The 26,565-nt window shown below is 35.9% G+C and overlaps 1 protein-coding gene and 1 pseudogene across 5 annotated transcripts in view; both read left to right on the top strand.

Moving 5' to 3' along the window:
• The window catches only part of Akap10 (A-kinase anchoring protein 10), a 71,737-nt gene that overhangs the window by 14,907 nt on the left and 30,265 nt on the right, over nucleotides 1–26,565 (top strand). For 4 of the 5 annotated variants that reach the window (XR_004516931.1, XM_033762744.1, XM_010635156.3 and 1 more), the window contains 5 exons: nucleotides 14,895–14,993; nucleotides 19,844–19,928; nucleotides 20,858–20,981; nucleotides 22,391–22,527; nucleotides 25,209–25,353. Coding sequence is in view for 4 of the 5 variants with exons in the window: in XM_033762744.1 (XP_033618635.1) it covers nucleotides 14,895–14,993; nucleotides 19,844–19,928; nucleotides 20,858–20,981; nucleotides 22,391–22,527; nucleotides 25,209–25,353 (590 nt within the window). In the remaining variant the exon portion in view is untranslated. Of the gene's footprint in view, nucleotides 1–14,894; nucleotides 14,994–19,843; nucleotides 19,929–20,857; nucleotides 20,982–22,390; nucleotides 22,528–25,208; nucleotides 25,496–26,565 lie in introns of all 5 variants that reach the window. The other variant, XM_033762746.1, reaches the window with a different exon arrangement.
• On the top strand, nucleotides 3,220–4,453 carry LOC104869815 (annotated as a pseudogene).

Here is a 26,565-nt window from a genome sequence, read left to right as displayed (position 1 = left end):
CTTCTTCTTGAACAGCTTCCATGTTTTTCTCCTCTTTTATCTTATCTGTTCTTTGTGAGTGTATGTGCATGTGTGTGTGTGTTTCATCTTTTGTTTCTCAAATGGTTAGCTGATTTCTTCAGATCTACCTTTTAGCTCATTGATTCTTTCTAAGCACAGTCTACTTTACTATTGAACCAAGTTTAACATGTTATTTTTGAGAACTCTGATAATTTTTTCTTGGTACGGGAAATCGAACTCAGGTCCTGTGGTTTTGAGGCAGGTGCCAGACCACTGAGCTAAATTCCCCAGCCCTAAACAAATTATTTTTATCATAGTTTCTCAATTTAATTTTTTTCCTTTCTTTAAATTAGCTTGATCATTTTTCATAGTTTCTTATTTCTTTTACCCATCATCTCACCTTTGATTTTATTTTATTTTTTTCCAGTACTGGAAATTGAAATTAGGACCTTGTGCTTATCAGGCAGGCACAGCACCACTGAGCTAAATCCCTGGCCTTGATTCCATCTTTTATTTCCTTAAATTTATTAAACATATATTCAGTATCTAGTATGCTAGCTATAGTTTTGTGGTTCTGATTCTGTTTCCTTATTTTTTCAGATCACACTCTTGGTGTGGTGTGTGATTTCACTGATTTTTGTCTCTGAACATGTTTTGTGACGTTTACCACCTTGCTCTTGACTAAGTTTCATCAACCACTGTTTTGTAAAATTTTTTGTGGTGGTATTCTTTGTGCTATTTAAATGAGGGTATTTTAAGTGTGTTTACATTTGCTTTTGCCCTGTACCTGGGACCTATTTCACTACCCTACTGATATTCTATTTTTAAAATATAGTTTAAAATTAAAAATATAATTTAAAATAAACTATATTTGTATTTGGATTTTTCAGTCCCTAAATATGCAGGAGTACAGGATAGTACTAGGTCAGGAATTGTTAAAGGAGATGATTTTTTTTTTCTTTCTGGCATCAAAATACTATTGTCTACCCCTCTGATAGTTCTTATTTTCCCTCCTTAGTTAACCCTCCAAAAATAATACCTTTTGTGATTCTGACCTTAAGCATAGTTTTGGCCTAATCTTGTTTGGGCCCTGGACAGGTGTTCCTTTAAAGTGCAAGTGTCCAGTTTCCAGAAGTTGGTGTTTTTCTCTTCAAATGAATGCCCCTGCCTTTCACTTCTATCCATTTGGTTTTGCAGTGATCTCACAAAATCCAGAAAGGTTTGGTTGTCTAGAGGTTTGTTTTGTTTTGTTTTTGGTACCAAGGATTGAACTCAAACCTTACTTTTACAAGGCAGGCAGTAGAACCACTGAGCTAAATCCCTGGCTCTCTAGAGTTATTTAAAAAAATTTTTTTAATTTTTCTTGAGACAGGGTCTCACTGTGTAGTTGAGACTGACCTGGAACTCACTGTGTAGTCCAGGCTGGTCTTGAACTCACAGCGATCCTCCTGCCTCAGCCTCCCAAGTGCTGGGATTGCAGGTGTGCGCCACCATGCCCAGATGGAGTTATTTTTTAAATGAATAAAATATGGCCTGACTTTTTCCTTTTCAGAATATTTTAAACTTTTGAATTTTGTTTCTTTACTAGATATAGTACTATTTATCTATTTCTTTGGTTTTAGTAGTTTGTGGCTAGTACAAACCACTTCAAGAAATTGTTTCATTAAATTGTCAAATTTCTGGGCATGAAATTACTTAAAGCCTTCTATTATCTTTTAATCTGTGATTTGAAATGGTATTCATATTTCACTCTGATGGTTGGTAGTTGTGTTTTTGTCTTTTCTTTGTCAGATGTTATAGAGATTTGTCAGTTTTTTTGTTTGTTTGTTTGTTTGTTTGTTTAACCTGCTTGTGGTTTGATTTCCTTTTTTCTGTTGTCTTTCTTTTCTCTTTTCTGTACCAGGGATCAAACTCAGGACCTTGTGCTTGTGAGGCAGGTGGTGACGGCACTGAGCTAATTCCCTGGTCCTGTCTTTCTATTTTCAGTTTATTTTCTGGTCTTTATTTTTTACTGTTGGTTTGGGGTTTGTTTATGTAAGAAATAATCTCACTTGTCCAGACCAAAATAAAAACAAAAGCAAAAACCAAACTGTACTCCAGAGGCAGTGAAAGAGGGGCTTTTTAATCTAAACTTTTGCAAGAATGATGCCTATATAGAGACAGGCACTGGCAGTTGAGACACTCTTGTGTTTTTATTCGTAACTTGCAAGAGTCCCTCCCCCCATCTCCCATGGCCTGGGACCTGGGGTTCACAGTCTATCCCCAGCAATCTATTTCATTCCACACCTGTTGTCTCTGCCCCTTCCCTTTTTATCCCCTCCTTCTGTATTTCTCTTCATAGTTATTTTTAGCCTTTTGGCTTCCTAAGGATTCCAAAAGATTCTTATCTCGAGTGAGTCTTTGTGCAGCCTGAGTGTCCTTGTCTGCTACTTGACTAGCTAAGTCTAAGAATAAGGACTTATTAGAGCAGTTATTGAAATATGGATCAGTTACTGTCCTCTTCCTGGTTTTTTATAGTATGATCTTAGATCCATGATTTGAGATTTTTCTAAGATAAACATTTAGTTTTATAAAATTTCTTCTAACCACTACTTTATACCCCATAAATTTTTATTTTTTGAGGGGGAGTACTAGGGATCGAACTTGGGACCTTGAGCTTGTGAGGCAACAAATTTTGGTATTTAAAATGAGCAGAAACGAAATGTTCTGATATGCTTTAGCCTATGGTCTATTTAAAAACATGTTGATTTTCCAAGTGTTGTGAGGTTTTTTCCTGTTACCTTTGTCCTGTTCATTTCTAATTTAATTATAGTCAGAGAACATATTTTTAATGGTTTCAGTTCTTTTTAATTTATTAATTTTTAAATGATGTAGGACTGTGCTGACACACCTGTGGTCTGTGTGCCACAGCCTGCTGTTATTGAAAGCTCTAAAAGGTGATCTCTGTCACTGACCTAGGATATGGTCTAACTGTGAATAGCCCATGTACAACGAAAATAATATCTGCTGTTGTTAGGTACTTTTTTATAAATGTTAGAATTAGTTGATATTTGGGGGAAGGGTTCGAATTCGAGACCTTGCACTTGCGAGGCAGGCAGTGGAACCACTGAGCTAAATCCCTGGCTAATACTTATTTTTTCTGTATCCTTACGGATATTTTGTATGTAGTCATATCAGTCTACTACTGAGAGAAGTGTGTGGATGTCTCCAGCAATAATTATGAGTTGTCATGGTGCCAGGGTTGAGGGAGCTGGATCGGGAGTTTTTCTGAAGGAAGAGGTGGGGGGGCACGCCAGCAGCGGCGCAGACAATGAGTTTTCTTGGAGATTTTTTGGTCCCATTTGTGAGATTAGCGTTGTCCTTCATGATGGGAAACTGAGGAAGATGGCAGAGATGAAGACTGAAGACGGCAAAGTAGAAAAACACTATCTCTTCTATGATGGAGAATCTGTTTTTCAGGAAAGGTAAACCTTGCCTTTAAGCAACCTGGAAAGAGACTAGAGCACCAAGGAATTAGAATTGGATTTGTAGGTCAAATTGAACTATTCAATGACGAGTAATACTCATGAATTTGTAAACCTGCTGAAAGAACTAGCCTTACCTGGAGAACTGACTCAGAGCAGAAGTTATGGTTTTGAATTTATGCAAGTTGAAACGCCATATGAATCTTACATTGGTGCCAATGTCCGCCTGAGGTTTTTCTTCTCTTTCTTCTTTTTTTTTTTTTTTTTTTTGTGCTGGGATCAAACTTGGGTCCTTGCGCTTGCGAGGCAGGTGGCAGAACCACTGAGCTAAATCTCTGGCCCTCGAGGTATTTTCTTAAGGGAACAGTAGAGAGAAGACTGACTGTTACAGTGAAAGGGTATGATCTTATTGTTCACCAACTTGCCGCCTATCCTAATGTTAACAACTTGATTAAAATGGAAGTGGGCATTGAAGATTTTCTACATACAGAATTTGAATATAATCAAAGTATCATTTAAAGGATGTGATTATTGGAAAAATTTACTTCTTATTAGTAAGAATGAAAATACAACACATGGAGTTACAACTGATCAAAAAAGAGATTACAGAAATTGGACCCAGTGCTACAATGGAAACAAACTATTGCCAAATATGAAATAATGGATGGTACACCAGTAAAAGGTTAATCCATTCCAATGAGACTGTTTTTAGCAGGATATGACCCAGTACCAAAAATGAGAGATGTGAACAAAAAATTTTCAGTAAGGTAATTTTGAGGGGGTGGCTACCAAGGATCAAACTCAGGATCTTGTACTTGCAAGGCAGGTGTGGTGCCACTTAGCTAAATCCTTGGCCCTCAGTATTTTTTTTTTTTTTTTTTTTTTTTTTTTTTTTAGTAGGGAACCTTTTGAATCTAATGCTTGTTAAATGAGGAAGACAGAAGGTACTTCAAGCAGCAGGAAATCATCTTGTGGAGAAAAGCTCTTGAAAAACTGAGGAAACGAGAGAATGCACTTTCACTGGTGATTTGAATCTCCAGACTCACAGGCATCTGCTGAACGGTCTGAAATATGAACTAAATAGGAGGAAAAAAGGAAAAATTCCATAGCCATTGAGTTCAGCAGGTTAAAGATGGTCGCAGCATGTAGGGGGAGGGAAAGAGGCCAAAACTCCATATATAATAGTCTTCCTTTGTCTTACAATGCATTTATTTTACAATATAACTAAATGTTCTTCATGTATAAACATTTTAAAAAGTGCTTTCTTTGAAACACTGGAGATTTCCTAAGCTGCCTTTTTTATTATTTTTTTTTCTTACTGCACACTTTGATGATAAGCACTCAAATATTGCATCAGCATAAACATTAAAGATTTTCATTTGAACAATAATTGTGAATTGTTCCAAGCCTCACTTTCAATTTTGTTTTTGTTTTGTGTATTTTGAGGTGTTGTTGTTAGGCATATACACATTTAGAATCATATCTTTGTGGATGGAGAATGTAGCTTAGTGGTAGAGTGCCTAGAACCATGAGCCCCCCCTGTGTTCAATTTCCAGTGTAGGGAAAAAACAAACAAAAAAACTGTTAAATCTGAGCAACTCTTAGACCAGAGGAAGCTGAAGAGACATAACAATTGTGTGTAATGTAGTGTCAAGCAGAAAAAAAGGACACTAGGGTCGGGTATTTAGATCTGTGGTACTACGCCTAGTCCTGAGTTCGATAATTGGTACAGAAAAAAAAAAGGAAGAAAAGAAGGAAGGGAGAGAGGGAAGAAAGGAAGGAAGGAAAGAAAGAAGGAAGGAAAGAACATAGAAAAACCAGTAGAAGCATATCTTGGTGAATTGTTTTTTTAATATGTACCTTTCTTTATATCTATCTATATATATATCTTTTATAATAATTTTCACTGTTCTGAGGTCAGAAATATTTCTTTTTCTGAGTTATATAGATACTATGTAACTTTCATTTGAGTAGTGTTTGCATGGTATATTTTCTTTTTCTTTTTTTTTTTTCCTTTTTTTTTATTTTTTATTGTTTTTTTGAGACAGGGTCTCACTATGTAGTTGAGACTGACCTGGAACTCACTTTGTAGCCCAGGCTGGTCTTGAACTCACAGTGATTCTCCTGCCTCAGCCTCCCTGAGTGTTAGGATTACAGACCTGTGCCACCACGCCTGGCTACATGGTATATTTTCTCATTCCTTTACTTTTGAGCTACTTCTATCATTTTACTTGAAGTAAATTTCTTCAGGCAGCATATTATTGGGTCATGATACTTTATTCTTTCTTTATGCTACCGGGGATCGAACTTGGTTTTTTTTTTTTTTTTTTTTTAGTATAAGTTCTTTATATTAAATATATATTTCATTGTACTTATAATAAATATAAATACCGCAATATGATTATATTATAATGTATAAATACGATTTTGGTGTCAGGTAGTATAATTTTAGTGTAATCATATTAAATGTAATATATTTGGATTTATGTCTACCAGTTTAAAATATTTGTTTATTCTCTATATTTTCCACTCCTTATTTCTTTTCTTTAGATTTTTTCAGATTATAGTTCTTGATTGTATCTCTTTGTATACCCCCTTTTTTTTTTTTTTTTTTTTTTGGTACCGGGGATTGACCTCGGGTCCTTGCGCTTGCAAGGCAGGCCACTGAACTGCTGAGCTAAATCCCCAGCCCCATGTATACCCTTTTTAGTAGGTTATACAGTGCATATTTTTAGTGTTCTGAAGATTAATGTTTTATCACTTCAAGTGAAATATATAGAAACCTTGCCACCATATAGATTCCTTTGTTTTCCCACTTAGTTTTGTAATTGTCATCTTTATATGTGGGAGACTCATCAGGCAAAGTTATAATTTTTGCTTTCAGTTATTATACATAATTTAAAGGACTTGAGGAAAAATTTTTATTTACCCAGTTATTTGCTGCATGTATCACTTTTCCTTTGTTCCTGAAATTCATCCATCATTTCTGTCATTTTAATTTGAATCTCAATTTCTTTTCGTATTTTTTTTAGAGCAGATCTACTGTCAAAAATTTTTCTCTTTATTAAAGAATCTCTTGGGCTGGGGATTTAGCTCAGCAGTTCGGTAGCCTGCCTTGCAAGCGCAAGGACCTGAGTTCAATTTCCGGTACCCAAAAAAAAGAATCTCTTGATTTCATTCTTGAAGTAAATTTTGTTTGAATAGAGAATCTGGGCTGATAATTCTTTTTTTTACCACTAGACAAATGGTTCAGTCCCTTCTGAGCTGCATAATTACTTGTGATTAATAAACCACATCCTGGAATTATTATTACTTTATTTGCATAGTTTTATTGCATAGTTTTCTCTAACTACTTGTAAGGAACTTTATTCCTCTTTAATTTTTAGCAGTTTGGCTATGGTATTTGGACATGGATTTCTTTGAGTTTCATCCTGCTTGAGGCTCACTTTGCTTTTTGATTCTTTTCTTTTTGTTTTGGTGGACTTGGACCAAATTTTGTGAATTTTCAGCCATTGATTTCTTCAAAAGTTTTTTGGCTTCATAGTGTTTGCCTGCTTCTCTAGGACTTTCATGACCCAAATATTAGAGCTTTGTTATTGTCCTATAGATCCCTGAGATTGTGTGTGCTTTTTTTCTAGTCTTTTTTTTGAGACTTTCTATTTGTCTGTCTTCAAATTCACTGATTCTTTCCTCTGTCATTTTCATTCTATTATGAATGAATTTTAAACTTTAGTTACTAGTGAATTTTAAACTTTGGTTATTATGGGTTTTAATTCTAAGGTTTTCATTTGTTTCTTTTTTTTCAACCTTCTGTTCCTCTGCTAAAACTATTTGTTTCAAGTGTTTAGTTTACTTCTTGGGACATAGTTTTAGTAGAGTCTTTTAAAATATATTATCCCAGCTCTTATGTCCATTTTGACTATTTTCATTCTATGAAATAGTGGATTTTCTGGTTTCTTTATGTAACAATTAGTTTTAGATTGTATCTTGGCCAGTTTGACATATGGTGTGTGATTGAGTCTTTTTAAAAATCTTGTGGGAAAGGTTGAAATTTTGCTTTAGCAAGCAGTTGGCCTAATTAGGTTTAGGCTGCAAGTTCCAACGAGTATTCCATAGGCTGTAGTTCCAGCATCATTTCTCTTTTGGATCTTTTTTTTTTTTTTTTTTTAACTGGGGATCGAACTCCGGAATGCGCTTGCGAGGCAGGTGGCAGCACCACTAAGCTGAATCCCTGGCCCTTCTATTTGGATCTTACCTGCATTTATGATCTCCTACTGTTCAGTCTGAGTCCTGGTCTGTGGTTGGGTCATACATAGTTCTGTTCTGAAAGCCTTTGCTCTGCTTTCTGAGTGAGGTCCATGCATGCCCAGCTCAGATGTGACCCCAGGAATAGACATACAACTTTACAAGTTTCCATCGGCTGTCTTTCTAGAATCCTTTTGATGTTCCTTGGCTCCTAAGGACACCCCCAGTACTTCCTGGTTGTGTGGCTAGAAAGCTGAAGCTTTAGTTTTCTTATATTTCAGTATACTTTTCTATAGCTATGTCATCTCTGTGGCCAAGTGGAAAGAAGACAGAACATAAATAAAAGGGAGAATCTCCCCTTCCTTTTTTCTGTCAGAAAATAGAATTCTTAGAACTTTTAGTGCCTTCCTTGTCTATCACTGTCATTACCCACCACTATTTTGGGGGCAAATTTGGGATAGAAAAGGATAAAACCAACAAAATCCAGGGAATGTCTCCCCATCAAATAAAAGGACAGTGTTTTCCATATAGAGTTTCTATTTTCTCCTCAAATAGCAAGCATGTAAGAGGGTACTGGCTTAATGCCTGCGTGTCATGGAACCTCTTGAGAAACTATAGAATATAGCTGTATACTACAGAGACTACTTTTGTATCTGTATCTAAAACTTCTCTAGTACCTAAAAATACCCACTTGCTGTTCTTTCTGTAGTTCCAGCTTCCTTTTTTTTCTTTGTTTTTTTGTGGTACTGGGGATTGAACACAGGACCTTGTGCTTATGAGGCAGATGCTGAGCTAAATCCTCGGCTCCAGCTTCCTTTTTTTTGTTTTTTTGTTTTTTGTTTTTGGTACCGGGGATTGAACTCAGGTCCTTGTGCTTGCAAGGCAGGCCACCAAACCTCTGAGCTAAATCCCTGGCCCTTCACCTTCCATTTTTGATAAAGAATTAAAAGTCTCTTTCTTGAGTAAACCTTTTTATGTTTGTATATATCATTCTCAGGTAACCTAGGCTTTTCTGAATTTGTCCTTGTAACTCCTTTTACCATTGAAAGGATTTTTAACAACATATTGCATTTGTAATCAGTTTTAAGAACTCAAAAAGTAGTGTACAATTTTTTTGGAGTAAGTTCTTTTTTTGGTACCAGGGATCAAACTCAGGCCCTTGTGCTTGCAAGGCAGGCGGCAGAACCACTGAGCTAAATCCCCAGCCTGGAATAAGTTCTTTAGGATTGATGTTTTGTACTTCTATTTACAACTACTATGATGACTGTTTATTATTGTTATTACTACCATTAGTATCAGTTATGTTGTTGGAGATTACAATAAATTCAAGGCCTCCATTATGCTACTTACATGCTTTTCTACTGACCCAAACACCCCTAGCTACGAATTCCCATTTAAATAGATACTAAATTTGGTTTTATGATTCTGTGTTATGCAAAAGGAGGAGACAAAATGATTTCTTCTGAGCCGGGAGTGGTGGTGCACACCTGTAATTCCAGCACTTGGGAGGCTGAGGCAGGAGGATTACTGTGAGTTCAAGACCATCCTGGGTTACATAGTGAGTTCCAGGTCAGTCTCAACTACATAGTGAGACCCTGTCTCAAAAACAACAAAAAAACTAAAACAAACAAACAAACAAAAAAGATTTCTTCTGAACTGACTTTGATAAAGATACTAATTTGCATTTCGCTAGTACACGTTTTTCCATAACTACTTCCCAGGCTGCCTACTGTTCTTTTAAGAATAGGCCTGTCTTGGGCTGGGGATTTTGCTCAGTGGTTCTGCCGCCTGCCTTGTAAGTGCAAGGACCCTAGTTCGATTCCCTGTATCAAACAAACAAATAAAGAATAGCCCAGTCCATCGTGATCCTTGTGGTAGGACCCCATTTCCACTGACTATCTTACTATCTACTTTATGTTTTCTTTATTATCAGGCATCTTCTACTTGCCTAAGAATTCCTGATCACCAGTTTTCTCATAAAAATGTTGCTATTTAAAATAATTTTTTAAATGTAGTATTATATGTAGTGAATTCATTCTTTCAGCAGATATTTGTAGTAAGTTGATTATTGCAACAAATATTTATTGAGCACTTATTATACCCCAGTGCTGTAAGGATGCAGTAATAAATGGAATAATTAATCATAGGCTGAGAATTCAGGAAAATTTTTATCCATAGCATTAAGTTTATGTACTGAAAGATTTATTACTTAAGGTTCTACCATTTATACTTTAGTTTTTCACACTTGTTTTTCAGGTTTTTTTGAGACATAGTCTCACTGTGTAGTATAGGTGGGCCTCAATTGTAGTATGAAGCCCAGGCTTGCCTGGATCTCATGGTGATCCTCCTGCCTCAGCCTCCCAAGTGCTGGGATTACAGACGTGTGCCACCATGCCTGACCTAAATTTTTTTAAAATTTTAAATCATATTTATTTATTTATTTGTTTAGAGACAGAGTCTTACTATGTAATTCAGACTGGCCATGTATGTCTTTTTTGGAATAATGTCTATTCAGATATTTACTTTTTTAGTTATTTAGGTTTTGATTTTTTTTTTTTTCCTTTTGCTATTGGGTTTAGGATTTCCTTGTGTATTTTGGGTATTAATACCAAATCAGGTAGATGCTTTTAAAATTTTTTCCCTTCCCATAGATTGACTTTTCACTGTTTTCTTGCTGTACAGAAGCTTTTTAGTTTGCTGTAGTCCCACTTACCTTTTTTATTTTGTAAACTTGTGCTGTGATGTTGTAACCAAGAAAACATTGCCTTATGTGATGTTCTGAATCTTTTACACTATGTTTACTTGAGGAATTTTATAGTTTTGGGTCCTACTCTTAGATCTGTTTTCCTTTTTGAGTTGATTTTACTATAAGGTATAAGATATGAGTCCATCCTCCTCCTTTTGCATTTGGATTTCAAGTTTCCCAGCTTTATTTTATGAAGATGCTATCCTTTCCTTTTGTATTCTTAGTATTTGTTTATTTATAGTTCTCCAGAGCAATGGAATAATAGAAAATCTACATATGATTATACAAGGGGATTTATTAGGTAGTCTTAGAGAATCAGAGTGGGAGAGTCCACAATGGCTGTCATGATGAGCGCTAGAGAGTCTAGCTGCTCAGCTAAGAAGATGGAAGCTGCAGAAAAAGGGATCAAGGATGCAGTCCAAAGTTGAAGGCCTGAAAGTTTACTGAAGGATTGTTGATGAGTCTGTTTTGGAAGACCAAAGAAACTGGTGACCTGGAAACTGATATCCAAAGGCAACTGTGAAGACTGAAGCTCTTCAAAAAGAAGAGCTTCATCTTTCCTTTTTTATTCCATTCAGGCTAAAAGGCTATCGGGTGTGGTGGTGCACGCCTGTAATCCCAGCACTCAGTAGGTCCCAGCTGCAGTAGGTCTTCCCCCCTCGGTCATCCACACTCTCAGAACTGTGTGACTAATGTGCTAGGCATTTCTTAATCCATTTAAGTTGCATGTCATGATTAAGGGCCTAGTAGTCTTTTTTATTTATTTATTTATTTATTTTTTAGTTTAATAAATTTCATCCTACTCTCTCTCTCAAGCTACCTCCCCTCCCTGAGTACACAAGCTTTGTTTTCATTTTTTTCTTTCTATTTTCACTCTTTTCCTTGTCCCTTCCCTCCTTTCTCCCTTCCTCCTCCATTGTTCCCCTTCCCATTTGAACACTGTCTTCCCATTTCCCAACATCTTAGTCCTTATGATATATCTCAGTCCTTATTTCCACAGTTTCTCTCACACCAGAGAAACAATAAGGTATTTAAACATGTGTCCAATTTATTTCACTTAATAAGAGCCTAGTGCGCTGAATCAAAGGTCATTTAGATGTTTGTATTTATTTCTGGATTCTCTATTCTGGCTCATTGGTTTATTTGTCTACTTTCTGCTAACATTGAGCTTAGCTCTTTATTCCTTAGTTTCTTGAGGCATGAAATTAGCTTTTTAATTTTAGATCTTTTAATTTTACATGTAGATGTTTGCTGTTATAAACTACTGCTTTTGCTGTATCCTGAAAGTTTTAATATGTTGTATTTCGCTTACCTGGAGATAATTTCTGATTTCCCTTTTGATTTGTTCTTTGGCTCATCAGTTCAAGAGTGTGTTTTTTTTGTTTTGTTTTGTTTTTTTGAGACAGGGTCTCACTATGTAGTTGAGACTGACCTGGAATTCACTATGTAGCCCAGGCTGGTCTCGAACTCAGCGATTCTCCTGACTCGGCCTCCTGAGTGCTGGGATTACAGGCGTGCACCACCACACCCGGCAAGAGTGTTTTTAACATCCACATATTTTTTGAACTTTTTAGTTTTCTTTCTGCTATTGATTTCTGTTTTCTTTCTATTGTGATTAGAAAAGGTATTTGCAGTGATTTCAGTCTTTTTAAATTTGTTAAGACTTGTTTTCATGACCTAACATCTCATCTATGCTGGAGAATGTTCTGTATATACTTACAAATAGATATTCTGCTGCTGTTTAGTTAGGTCTATTAGGTGTAGTTGTTCTATAATGTTTCAGTCCTCTGTTTCCTTACTGATTTTCTGTCTTGAGTTCTGTTCATTGTTGAAGTTATTACTAAGTTAGTGTCTGTTTCTCTCCTCAGTTCTGTCAATGTTTGAGCTAAAATTTTTGAGTCAAAATCTATTTTGTCTGATGTATGACTCTTTTGGTTGCCGTTTGCATGGACCATCTTTTACCATCTTTATGGAGTATCATCTTTCATTCTTTTAGTCTGTGTTTATCTTTAAATCTAAAAGATTTGAGTCTTTGTAGACAATACATTGTGTCTTATTTTTTCAGCCACTCTGTCTTTTTGGGGGGAATATAATCAATTTATATTTAATGCAATTATTGATAGACTAAGACTTAACTGCCAGTCTTAAAATCATTTTCTGTTTTTTTGTTTTGTTTTATTTTTGTTTTTGGCACCTGGGATCAAACTCAGGTCCTGCACTTGCAAGGCAGAGGCCACTGAACCGCTGAGCTAAATCCCCCCGGCCCTTTAAAATCATAAATCTATCTTGTAGTTTTTTAGCCTTTTTCCAGTTTTCCTTTGTGTTTTGTTTATTTATTTATTTATTTTTTGGGAGTGACATACTTTGCTTCCTTTTCCAGGTATTTTCTGTGTCTCCTAGGGAGCTGACATAAATATAAGTATATTTTAAGATGATAGCAACTTCAAACACAAAAACTATACTTTTACTCCCCATTTATATATTTCCTTGACTCAATAAGATTTTTTTTTTTTGTATTGGGATCAAACTTGGGTCCTTGTGCTTGCAAGGCAGGCGGTGGAACCACTGAGCTAAATCCCTGGCCCAAGATTTTTTTTTTTTTTTTTTTTTTTTTTTTTTGGTACCAGCAGGCGGCAGAACCACTGAACTAAATACCCAGCCCTCAAGATTTTTACTTTTTTATACACAAATTTTCTTTTCCATAAAAATGGGGATAATTCTTTATTCTAACACAGGGGTTCTAATTTGGTATGCATACTTATAGAGGGTCCCTGAGACTATCAAGGGGGTCCATGAGGTCAAAGCTGTTTTCGTAATAATTCCAGGATGTTATTTGCCTTTTCACTGTGTTGACATGTACTAATGCTGCAAGAGTGCAGTGGAAGGGAAGACTTGCTGGCAGTGAATCAGATTGTACTAGTAGTCATTATTTTGGTTAAACAAACGCATTAAGTCTGGTATAATACTTTTTAATATGATGCACCAGCATATGGAAGATCTGTATAAGTCGTAACACCAATATTTTTCCAGATAGTACCAAAATGTATTATAAATCATTCATGGATAAAAGATAGGGAAATAGGTTAGTAGATTTCTTTTTTTAAATTATTGAATTGAACTTTCTATCTTCCTTTCTTTTGCTTTTTTGAGACAGTCTGGTTATGTAGTTCATGCTTACCTTAGCTCACTATATGGCCCAGGCTGGCCTAGAACTCAAAGCAATCCTGCTGTCTCAGCCTTTGCAGTGCTGAGATTAAAAGCATGTGCCACCATGCCCGGCTAGGCCAATAGGTTTTAATGTAACATAATATGAAAAAAATCCATTGACAAAAGTTTCAGGTGCTACTTTTTTTTTTTTTTTTTTGGTACTGGGGATTGAATTTAGGACTTTGTGCTTGCAATTGCAAGGTAGGCACTGAGCTAAATTCTTGGTCCTCAGGTGCTACATTCTAATGTTTAAGAAACTATCTCTTGTTAATTTTTGGTGAAGTATCAAAAATAGATCAACGATTATCTTGGGGATTTTTTTGGGGGGGTACCAGGGATTGAACTCAGGTCCTTGCGCTTGCAAGGCAGGCCACTGAACCACTGAACTAAATCCCCGGCCCAATCAACAGTTATCTTGCAAAGCTATTCAAATTCTGAATTTTCCAACTACATGTCTATGAAGCCAATTTTTCTTATTATATATTTCATCTAGAATAACTTAGCACAAGTTAATGCCAAAACAGATAGGGACTCCAACAGTTCATAGTCAAAACAAACATGAAGAAGTTGTAAAAATGTAAAACAGTGTCCTCTTTCCACTAATTAAAATTTTTTGTTGAACACCTAAAAATTCAGTAGTGTTAACTAGTTAAGTAATTTGTCTCATTTTATTCTCTTAGTACCTTCATATCTACAGATGAACATACATAAACATGACTCTTTTTTTTTTTTTTTTTGGTACTGGGGATTGAACTCAGGTTCTTGTGCTTGCAAGGCAGGTGGTGGAACCACTGAGCTAAATCCCCAGCCCCAAACATACATAAACAGAAGCTGTTGAAGATTATTTATTTTGTAGTTCTGTGGATTATACCCAGGGCCTCACATGTCATCCTCTTTCCCTGAAAATAAGACCTAGCTGGAAAGTAATCAGCCTTGAAAACTAGAGGTCAAAAATGACAGCCCCAATTGGCCTATCCTTGCCTTACCTCTTTTACAAAGTAGCCACCAAGCAAGAGAATAGCAATGGCAGACTGAAGGAAAATTCACGTATAACTTTTCTTCCACAAATCAATCAAAACAACTTTATGATAGAAGCTTATTAAAATGAGGGTGCACACACACACACACACACACACACACACACACACACCCCGCCATGCTCTTCATGAATGTTATCTTCCTGTGTCCTCATTGCTTTTTCATTCTGAAGTTGCCCCCTTTTTCCCTTGCAGGTATAGAACAAGATGCAGTGAATACTTTTACCAAATATATATCTCCAGATGCTGCTAAGCCCATACCAATTACAGAAGCAATGAGAAATGACATCATAGGTAAGCAGTGCTTGAAGCTATCACCAAAAATCTAATTATTTTTTGGTTATTGACGAAGATAATTTTTTATGAACATGGAATATAACTCATCTTCCTACTCTGTTTTCAGAGTACTTTCTTGTACTGTATCTGATTGCAGTTTTGTTGTTGTTGTTTTTGGTTTTTTTTTGGTACTGGGGATCTAACTCGGGTCCTTGTACTTGCAAGGCAGGCAGCGGAACCACTGAGCTAAACTCCCAGCCCTGATTGAAGTTTACTTAAAGACTTTGTCTCTTACATGTGAACCCAAATATTTAGACTTTCACTAGAATAATAGCAACAGCAGAAACAATAATAGTACATATTTACTGAGCATATACCATGTCCCAGAAGATAGTCTGAGTATTCTTCATGGATAAACTTATTTAAACATCTAACAAAACTGTGGGATAAATGGAGTACTCTTTTATAAATGAGGAAACTGAAATAGTGAGAAAGTAAGAATGTTTTCCACAGTAACATCTCGGACATGGCAGAGTCAAGCTTTGAGACTAGACATCCACACTTTAACTACTGTGTTATAGTGGTAGTATTTTCATTTTGTATATTGATCACAGTGAAAAAATAACGTGAAAGTTTTGTGTTTCATCAGGGCCTATTATTCACAAATAAACGTGATTTATTTGTTCATTCAACATATACTTACATTCCCCCAAGTTCTATTGCTAAGATTTTAATTTCTATTCATCTAAAGTTTAGTAGTTGTAATTTACGAAATAAAACATGTTATTCTACTCCTAACAGATTCTTCTTGGGCAAAGCTTCTTCCTTCCTGACCATGAGAACATTGCACTCATTATGGAGAAAGCATGGTCCTTTTAAGGCTCCACTCTGGTTCTTAAATTAGCTCACCATACTTTCCTGTGAACACCTGTTGGCTATTTTAGGGTCCATCAGATGATGCCTTTGTTTTCCTTTCTTCCACACAGACAACTATAGGTCTTGTGGCTGTTGGTGTATTTTCTCCATCTGTTTGTATTTTAAGGTTTGGGTGATACTATTTCACCAAGTTTTGTTGACAGATGTTGTCAAGGGGTTTTGGCTTTTTTATGTAGTTGCTCTGTATTTGTTTGTTTTTGGTACTGGGGATCGAACTCAGGTCCTTGTGCTTGTGAGGCAGGCAGCAGCACCACTGAGCTAAATCCCTGGCTGTAGTTGCTCTGTTTTTAGGTGTGAATTAGTTGCTACCATCTTCCAGAATTCCCAAGGCTGTCTTTTCCTAGTAGTACAATTGGAGTCTTGTAACTGCTTAGAATTTGACTAGTTGAATAATTAATGATTCCTTTGGGAATACTGATAACTGAACTGTCTATGGTAGAGAAGAAAAGGCTGAAGAAATATTGAGCCAAACAAAACTTTTCAAAATGAAATGTCACTAAAATTTAAATTAGTTATGTAATCCCAGGAGGGAAAGAAATCTGAAGAATCAGGTTAGTAACAGTGATCAGGGATCTGAAAAAATTCCATCCCAGTGTTTATTATGTGTTTTAGGATATTAATTAACTAGATGGCTTAGAAAAGTCATTTTTTTTTTTTTTGAGCCTCATTCTTCAGAATTTTGTCCTGATTATTTGCCCCCACTTACATTTTAATAAAACTGCTTCAAATGACTTACTCTAAAGATCTATTTTGGCACTTATCATGTATCAGTCTGAGTAGTTTTGTTATAAATGTTATACATGGGATTTTGGTGTTGCTAATTATTCTATTTTCATGTTGGGACTTGGAATGATCCAGAAACTATGCTTCCATTACCTCTTACCTCTTCCACAAATCTTTGAAATGATAGTTTGTTTTTTTTTTTAAGAAGAAAATTTTATTGAGGGAAAGAAAACTTCCGTCTAAGAGAGACAGAAGTGGAACCAGAAAGTGGGCTGCCTGCTCACCCCACTTTTCAAAGATGTTTTATCCAGCAAAGCCATGTGGTGAGTCAGGTACAAAGTGGGACAAAACTATAAGACCCAGTGGAGAATTACGGTGGGCATGAGGTGGGCAAAATCATGACCAACCAATAAGATTACAAGTACAGTCACCCAGGTAATATTGGTTAAATGGGGGTAAAATGGGGTAGCAAGTCATGTAGCAAGCATACAAGGATTTTCAGTAAGGATGAGGGTCAGGTATATTTCCTGAAAAGGCTGGATTAAGACCTTGGCTCCCCACCCAGGTTATTGATACCTGTTTAGAATATTGATCACTGCTGTTTATCCCCAGGAGAAGCTCAAGGGTATAGTAGTTTCTCTCCTTTTGCAATTCTGGTCTTCAGTGAATGTGTCTTGATTGTCCTCCATATTGGCTCCTTGAGGGTGGCCCTGGCTAACTGCCTACAAGATATCTAATTAACTTATCTATCCATAATGTTTCTCCCTCTGAAGAAGTACCCCTAACTGCTGTGAGGGAGCAAGGGCAAAGACAGCTCTGGCTCCTTCCAGCTGAAGAGGGTTGTAGCTGTGATCAGTTCGAGTTACTCTACAGAGGGTCTATCTAAAGACCTTCGATTGGTGCCAGGCATTGTCATCTTGGTAGCTTGCATAGCTTTTAAGTCTGGAGGAGACAAAGCCAAAGAAATCGTTAGGAATGCATGGGTCAGATTATAAGGTCAGCAGGATTGCTACGAATATAGCCCACAAAGAGGATAAGGACAAGGACCAGGGGACTTGAGAATACAAAATAGAAGTCATATTTTTTAGCATTTATGAGCTGTTTACAAGGTTGATATGGTGGGTCCTAGGGCATTTGTCATTGGTTCCATTTGTATGACCACTTGGGAGTTTGGCAGCCTCTAGGCAAGAATAAACAAAACTTTTAAGAAATTAGAGTATGCATAATCTAAGCATGAGCACACTAGAATGAAAGGGCAGTTTGGCGAGAAAGTCACACTTAGAAATTGAAATAGTGATTGAACCTGCTGGTCTTAGAAGTCTCTCTAGTTTTAGCTGTAAGATAAGAGACAATTTGAAGAACACATTTCGCTAAAAAATATAAAACTCTAGCTGAGCTCTTATAGATTTTACTGTAGTTTTTTCTTAATGCTCCATAACCATGGTCAGCTACTGGTAGAGCTGGAGACTGCCAAAAGGGGTCAGTGACTGGAGCCCCTTTTTATATCTAGCTTTATTACTATGGCATTATTTTATAACTCTTTTGGTTCTTCTTTTCTATTGCGTGTTTAAGACCTAGTTAAGTTGAGACCTGTGTCATTCAACAAGAACCTCTTGTAATCTATCAAGGTCAGTTAAGTCTTTTCAGGCATTATTTTGGAACCATGCCTACAGCCTCTCAGCTCCATCAGTGTCAGCTGTTGGGATGGGGTCACGGCCTTGACCATGTTACTTTTTTTTTTCTAAGGCAAAAGTTGCCTATCCACATGCAAAAGGTTGACTCTGGACCCATATCTTAACATGTACTAAACTGAAATCAGAATGGATCGATGATCTGAATTGTAATGGTTTGGGTCTAGATGCTCTTCCAAAACCATTCCTTCATAGGTGGGTGAATCTAGAGTGTGTGATACTAGGATTAAGGGCATGTAATTCCTGAACCACTACATGTGAGGGAGAGGTTTGACACCACCCTAAACCTGGTAGTCTGAATAAGATAAAAGGAACAGAAAGACACTGTTAAGGTCTTTTCTTGCTTTTGCTTCTGCTGCCATGAACTGTTGCTCCTCTGCCACCCTGCTTTGGAGCAAGCTGATTAGGGACTAAAACCTCTATGAACTGTGAGCTAAATAAACCCCTTCCCCTGTTAAATTTGGGTGTTGAGTATTTTGTCTTAGCAGCAGTGGGAAAGCAACTAACATAAATATTAAAACAGAAATGCTTAGTCTGCTTGAAGATAAAAATAGGCAAAACTCTTAAAGGCATAGGCATAGGCAAGGACTTTCTGAACAGAACTCTTAATTGTGCACACAAAAAATTAAGAATCAACAAATAGGATCATATCAAATTAGAAAGCTTCTGCACAGCAAAGGAAACAACCAACGTAAGTTTCCCATTAATTAATTTGTGTGTGTGTGTGTGGTGCTGGGGATTGAATCTGGTGTTCAAACCGAACACCTAACTTTACCTCTGAGCTACATCCCCAGCCCAACCAATGACATTGTAATAAACATTGTTTTAACCAACAAATGTTTTCATACTTTAATATTTCTTTAGATCACAATCCTTGAAATAGAATTACTGATTGGAAGATTGTGTTCATTTTTAAAACTTGTTAGAAACTGCCAAATTGCCCTATAGAAGGTGCCAGTGTATATTCCCAGGTAACATTAGTGGCAGTTTTCCTGTACACTTACTCAAGCATATGTATTGTTAAACAATCACTCATATATATTGGTAAGACAGTTTAGTGCCAGTTTACTATACAAAGACTATAGTGCTTCCTTATTTGTTCTAATTGTAACTTATTTGATTACTATGACCTTGTCAGTGTTTGTATTGTTTGTTCTTTTGTGAGTTATCTGTCATGTTCTTTGCCCGTTTTTCTTGTGGGATATTTCTTAATAGTTTGTAAGAGTTTTTGATAAATCTTTTAAACTATCTATTCGCTACAATTTTTTGTTTGATTTTTAAATTTTGTTTTTGGGGTATTTTAATGAAATTAATTTTACTTTGTTACATCTTTGAATTACTACTTTTGCATATATATATCTCAAAACACATTTTCTACCTTGAGCTAGTATCTGAATTTTCTTTTAATTCAGCTTAAATCCTTCTCATTTATATATCCTTCTATTTTTTCCCAGTTGGAGTCACAAATGAGTAGTTTGGATTTGGTAGAAACTTAAGTATTTACTGTGTCTTTTACAGCAAAGATCTGTGGAGAAGATGGACAAGTGGATCCCAATTGTTTTGTTTTGGCGCAGGCCATAGTCTTTAATGCAATGGAGCAAGAGTAAGTTAGTTTGATATTTTCACATTTTGCTTCTTGGAAATTTGGGTTTGGTGTTAGGAATGAACTCCACTCAACAACAGCAAAAAAAACAAAGTATGTTTGAGGAACAGTTTGTATATTTACAATATCATATAAGCATATTTTAAGACTCTTGGTTAATAATTTTTTAAAAAATATAAATTGTATGAACTCTTGAAAATAAACTAGTTTTCTCCCTCTCTCTCATTCTTTCTCTTTTGGTACTGGAGCTTGAACTCAGGACCTTGCATTTGTAATTTTTCATTTTTAATGTTAACCCCTAAATTTGAAAAATTTTAGTTCTAAAGTCATTTATATGTAATTGAGACCCAATTATATACTGTTAGAAATGCTTTATTTAAAAATTGCATGTCTTGGAAACAGCTTTTATACATAGGGAGGGGAAGGGGCTTGGGGGGGTGAATGGGATAAAATAAAATATTTATTTTAAAAAATGCTTGTCTTCAATGGTTATCCTAATTTGTTCTTTTTTGCTTTTAGTTCAATGTATGCTATATAACTAAATCCACAAAGATTTGTTGAAACTACCTCCAAGTTTTTTAGTCACTGCTATAAGCCCTTAAACATGTATATATGTTTTCATTCTTTGAGTATTTATTAAATGTTTATGCAGGGCACAGTTTAGTCCCTTCCTTGAAGGAAGTTATAGTGTTAAAAAAAGGGCATATTTTTGGTTACATTACCATAAGGGTAGGATGTGTTAAATATCAGAGGATAAGAAGTGGGAGAGATTACTTAGCTGAAGGAATCAGGGTCAGTAGTATGGGAAGCGAGGAAACCTTGACCTAAACCTTTAAGATACAGTTGAGACAGTATGGAAAGACTCTGTTTTTCCCCATTAAACTCTTTCTTTTGTCATTCCCTCAAAATTTCCCTTTTTCTACATGTAGGCACTTTAGTGAGTTTCTGCGAAGTCACCATTTCTGTAAATACCAAATTGAAGTGCTGACCAGTGGAACTGTCTACCTGGCTGACATTCTCTTCTGTGAGTCAGCTCTCTTTTATTTCTCTGAGGTAAATTCTCCATTTCCTTTTATACTGTTGTTTACTAGAGCTTCCCAGCTTTTGAACTATAAATGCTGGGACCCTGTGTATAAAATTTAAGACATAGGGCTGGGGATTTGGCTCAGTGGTTCTGGCGACTGCCTCACAAGTACAGGACCTGAGTTCCATCCCCAGAACCAAAAAAAAAAAAAAGAAGGAAAGAAAAAAGAAATAGAAGAGATGAATCATTTCTAAAATGATTTATTATTGTATTAAGTTGTTTTCAGTGGCAAGAGTACTTTGATGGCATATTTATCAAATTAAAGAGAACATGAAAATTCAGTGTACAATAACTTTTTCTTTTGAATAGCCTGATTAAGCTGCTACTTATAAGAGAATGCAAGTTTTTAATTATTGGCAACTATTTTCGAACCATAGAATTTGATACTTAATTCCTGTGCATAAATAAGTGCAGACCAGATTTCTGCAGAGAGAAAGATAGTAAATTTTTTTACTATCAATCCTAAATTGATAGGATTACCCAGTGAAGCACTTGTGACAAACAAGTATATTAATCTCTTTGAAGCATATGGTATCTGTTAGGCTTCAGCTGATGAAATTCTTTTGTTACAAAAGATTAAATATGAGAGGATTCCCAATCTCACAAAGCAGTAACTTTATATACTTCCGTTCTGCCTCTTTGCAAGAATACAGTTATTCAGTTGATTTTCACGCCCTCTTTTTTTTTTTTTTTTTTTTTTTGGTTTTTTGAGACAGGGTCTCACTAAGTAGTTGAGACTGTCCTGGACTCACTGTGTAGCCCAGGCTGGTCTCAAACTCAGAGCGATCCTCCTGCCTCAGCCTCCTGAGTGCTGGGATTACAGGGTATGCGCCAGCACACGTGGCATCACTCCCTTTCTTTACCAATTTTAAGTCAGGATTTGTTCAGGTTAATATGTTCTCATGGAATGATAGAAATGATCAGATAAAAAGATTTGGTTTGATTTGCTTATTCTTTGTTTTTGGTTTTTTTGTTTTGGTAGTGGGGATCAAACTTGGGACCTTGCACTTGTGAGACAGGCAGCAGAACCACTGAGCTAAATCCCCAGCCCTTGATTCACTTATTCTTTATATGTTTGCCAGCAAGGAACCACTAATCTAATTTAGTATAATTTTTGTTTCAGTTCACTAAAGTTTACAACCAGCTCTGTGATGGTTTTATTTTGTTCATTTTAGACTGTATTTTTTCTCTTCTAAAAGAATATTTTAAAACTTGTATTTCAAATGATTATATGTTGCTGGCTGGTGTAGGTGAAGAAGTGGATCTTTTTTACTTCTTCCTTTATCCTGTATTTTAATACTTTGAACTTACAGATTAGAGCTGTTGAGAGTAATCTGTTTCTAGTCTTATTTTTCCCTTTTGTATTTTTCCTTCCTAGTACATGGAAAAAGAAGATGCAGTGAATATTTTGCAATTCTGGTTGGCAGCAGATAACTTTCAGTCTCAGCTTGCTGCCAAAAAGGGCCAGTATGATGGACAGGAGGCACAGAATGATGCCATGATTTTATATGACAAGTGAGTTTTATTAATAAATTCCTTCAGCAGGTATTTATTTGGCATTAACTGTTGTGTGTGGAAAAAAAGATGAGTAATTTCAGTCTTTGCTCTAAAGAAGTTCAGATGAGGGAACATAAAAGCTGATTTTAGTGTGTGTGTGTAAAACTTTGGGGTCTTAAAAAGTGTTTTTTGTGGGGGAGGAGGTTTATGTCTGGAAAGCAGGATAACAGTGTGATGTGGAGGGAGGTTTCACAGAAGAAAGATTTGATTTGGATCCTGAAGAATGAATTGAATTGTCCAGCCACAGAAGGCAGGAAAGAAGATTCTAGGCAAAGAACATTTCGTACAACTATAGTCATAGAAACTTGAGGGAGGTGACACTTTCAAGAAACTTGAGTTTAGGCTGGGGATTTAGCTCAGTGGTTCCGCCATCTGCCTCCCAAGCACAAGGTCCCGAGTTCAGTCCCTGGTACCAAAAAAAAGAAAAGAAAAGAAAAGAAACTTGAGTTTGAGGGCAGAGTATAATCAGTGATACAGCCTTTGTTTAATATACCCAAGGAAGACCCTGGATTTTAATCAAGAGAAAAGAAAAGAAAAGAAAAGCAAAATGAAACTTGAGTTTGGATAATCTAAAGGATGAAGAATATAAGAGGAACCTGATTGATTGAAATAGATTGCAAAGGGCCTTGAATATTTTTATTTGGATATATCATACTTTCTGGTACATATCAGTTCAGCCACATTACTAAATGAATACTTTTTTTTGGTGTTGGGACTTGAAGACAAGGTCTCACTAATACTAAACATGTACTCTACTCCCTGAGCTATAGCCATAATCAGTTTCTCATTAGTTTTCACTGAAAGTGAGAGATTGAATAATCTTGAAGGTGAACAGAATTGGAAACATCTGCTACAGCAAGTGATAAAACTCTGGTGGTAGTGAAAAGACTGGTGGTACTTCATAATCTGTGGTGGTAGTGTTCCTTTTGTTTAAATTTTCTTTGTAAAAGTAATTTTTTATTAGTATCTACAAGTAAGCACTAAGTAAGTAATTTGAGAATACAGAGAACTTTAGGGAAGTTAAGGTTGGAAGAGAGCCAAGAACATCTAAGCTAGTGATTCCTAAGCATTGGTATGCAGGCTTACACGGGGCTATCTGTACCAGTCACTTGGGAGCATCTTAACAGGCTTCCAGTCCTCCTTTCTAAGAGATTCTGCTTCAGCAGGTTTGAAGTATGCCTTAGGAATCTTTATTTTTAGACAGTATTCCGTGTAATTCTGAATAGGCAATTTAGGGATTCAGTCTGATTTTCCCATTTTGCAAATAAGGAAACCAAAGCATTAAAGCGATTACAATTTTCTCAAAGTCATAGGACAAGTAAGTAAGTGACAGAACTTGGATTGGCGTGCAATTCTTAATATTCTCTTGTTTATTCTAGTGTAATACATCTGTAGAAGATACCATATAAGAAATTTTGTTAAATGGCTAATGAAATAACAAGATTTTACAATTAGAAATAATGGGGTGCCTGAAAATGCTTATCATGGAGGAGTATTTAACAGCTTATTCATTACAACACAGGAAACTTAACTTTGCTATGAAAATGCTAACTAGAAAAGAATTTTCTGTATGCTGGAACAGTGGCAGTAACACTAGTAAGTTCCTGGGTTGTCCTCAATAACTACACTGAGCAGAGAGACTCTGTTACTCACTAGATCACATTTTTCACCTTGGGGGCTGTTTTGTGTGTGTGTATTTTTTGGGGGGGTACTGAGGATCAAACTTGGGACCTTGAACTTGCAAAACAGGCAGCAGAACTACTGAGCTAAATCCCCAGCCTAGGAGATGTTTTGAATTGAAGATAATGTATGACATTCCACTAGCGCTTTCATTTTGCCAAATTCATTGTGTCTGCTTTATAACTGTGTCTTTATAACTCTCTATACTTGTTTGTTGTTACACATGCATCATCACAATCATGTATCATTAACCTATTTATTCTTCTTTCATACATGAGAGAAGCTGCTAGTGCTTTTAAGGGAACTCTTTGTTTCTTTTATGTTTTTTGTTTATCCACTTCATAATCAGCTAACCAAAGCATTGTTTTAGGTCTTATCAAGTTAGAAATCGTTGAGCTAGCATTAATTATTCCTTTTCCACACTAGGTCATCGGTTATTTCTAGTAGTTCTCTGCAAATAGGTCTGTCCTCTTTGCTGTTGGTGTCATTTTGTTTTGAATTTCTGAATATTTATTGCTTGTGCCTCATGATTATGATGGTATGTTTTCATTGTATACTATGAACAAATGGTTTATGCTGTCTCTTCAGAGGACATACCCATGTCTTACTTTATTATGAATTCATTTCTGTCTGCTAAATCTTGAACATAGAATGGGTGCCTATTAAGTGTATGTGATTGATTTCTTTGCCTTGCTTGTATCCTGAATCTCCACTCTTAAGTATCAGAAGAGTAGGCAGAGGAGGAACCTAAGGATGGTTGAAAGGCACAAAGAAAGATAGCAAATTGACCCAGATATCTTTGAGAAGAAGTAAGTAAAGGTTATAACAGCTCTGTGGTTCTGTGGTCTGCAGCTGACTCAACTATATAGTTGCATATAATATTCTCTTAGTATAGGTGCCAAAAATCTTATATACTTGCTATGAAATTTGGATTTACTTTGGATCTTTTTCTTCCATAGATACTTCTCCCTCCAAGCCACACATCCTCTTGGATTTGATGATGTTGTACGGTTAGAAATTGAATCTAATATTTGCAGGGAAGGTGGGCCACTCCCTAACTGTTTTACAACTCCATTACGTCAGGCCTGGACAACTATGGAGAAGGTAACCAAGATCTTCAAAAGTTTTAAACTACAAGAAGTTTTACTGGTGAAGCCCAGACAATATAACCAAAACATAACACAACAGTGGAAAATTGAAGCAGTGCAGCATAGTGATTAAGAGCAGAGGCTTTGAGTCTGGCTTGGTATGTATTAATTTCACCTTTATAGGCTGAGTGACAGGCAGTTTCTTTAATGCCATTTTCCTTATTTGTTAAGTAGGAGTGATATCAAAGTTAGTTTGAAGATCAAAAGGAGGTAATGTATATAAAATGTTTACTGTGGGGATTAGTTCAATGGTGCCATGCCTGCCTTGCAAGCACAAGGTCCTGAGTTCAATTCCTGGCACCTGAAAAAAAAAGAAAAAGATAAAATGCTTACTAACACAGAGCCCAACACATGGTAAGCATTAAAATGTTAACTACTGTACTACTGTTGTTGTTATATCTTTTCAGATAGTTAAATTGTAGTATCGGGCAAAGTTATCTAAAGAAAGACCCGCAGGGTTGAAGCACTAGTTTTATGTTTCGTGATCACTTAAAAAGTATCATTAATAACTTACTAATAAAGGTATCACTAATACCTTATTAATAATAATTAGGTTAAAATTTGTGCATGATTTGTTCTTTTGATGAACTAAAGCATATTTTGCCAGGAATTGCACAGAGCCTAGGATAAGCCTATGATGTTAGGTTGCTAATACCTGTCATTTGGATCCAGGTGGAAAGATGTTAAGAGCTTTTACTTAACACCTTACACAAATACTAAATTTAAAAAGTATTCTTTCTTTTTTAAAGTATTCTTATAAACCCAATCACTAACTGAGGTCACATAAAGAATATTAGCAATTACCCAGGAATAATGATCTTTTATAGGATTAAAATTTTTCTGCTAGATATGGTTGCTTAGGCCTGTTTACAGGTATCCAGGGAGACTGAGGCAAGAAGATTGCAAGTTAGAGACCAGTCTAAATGACATAAGTGAGACACTGTCTCAAAATAAATATATAAAATAAAATATTTTTTGTTTTAAAGAAAAAGTCCAGATATCTAACATATAAAGAATTTATACTTTCTAGATAATAAAATTGACATACAGAAAAAAATGAAATATAAAAAGAGTTCTTAGTAAATGTTTGTAGGTAAGGAACTTGCACTAATTTTTAGGACCACTAGCAGGATCCTGTAAGATATATGAGAAATGGATGTGAAGACAT

Source organism: Fukomys damarensis, unplaced genomic scaffold (genome assembly GCF_012274545.1).
Source record: "Fukomys damarensis isolate Sample0158 unplaced genomic scaffold, DMR_v1.0_HiC HiC_scaffold_13, whole genome shotgun sequence".
In the NCBI taxonomy this organism is placed as follows: Eukaryota; Metazoa; Chordata; class Mammalia; order Rodentia; family Bathyergidae; genus Fukomys; species Fukomys damarensis.
The sequence above is the reverse complement of the archived record's forward strand: the minus strand, read 5'-3'. Positions and strand labels throughout refer to the sequence as shown.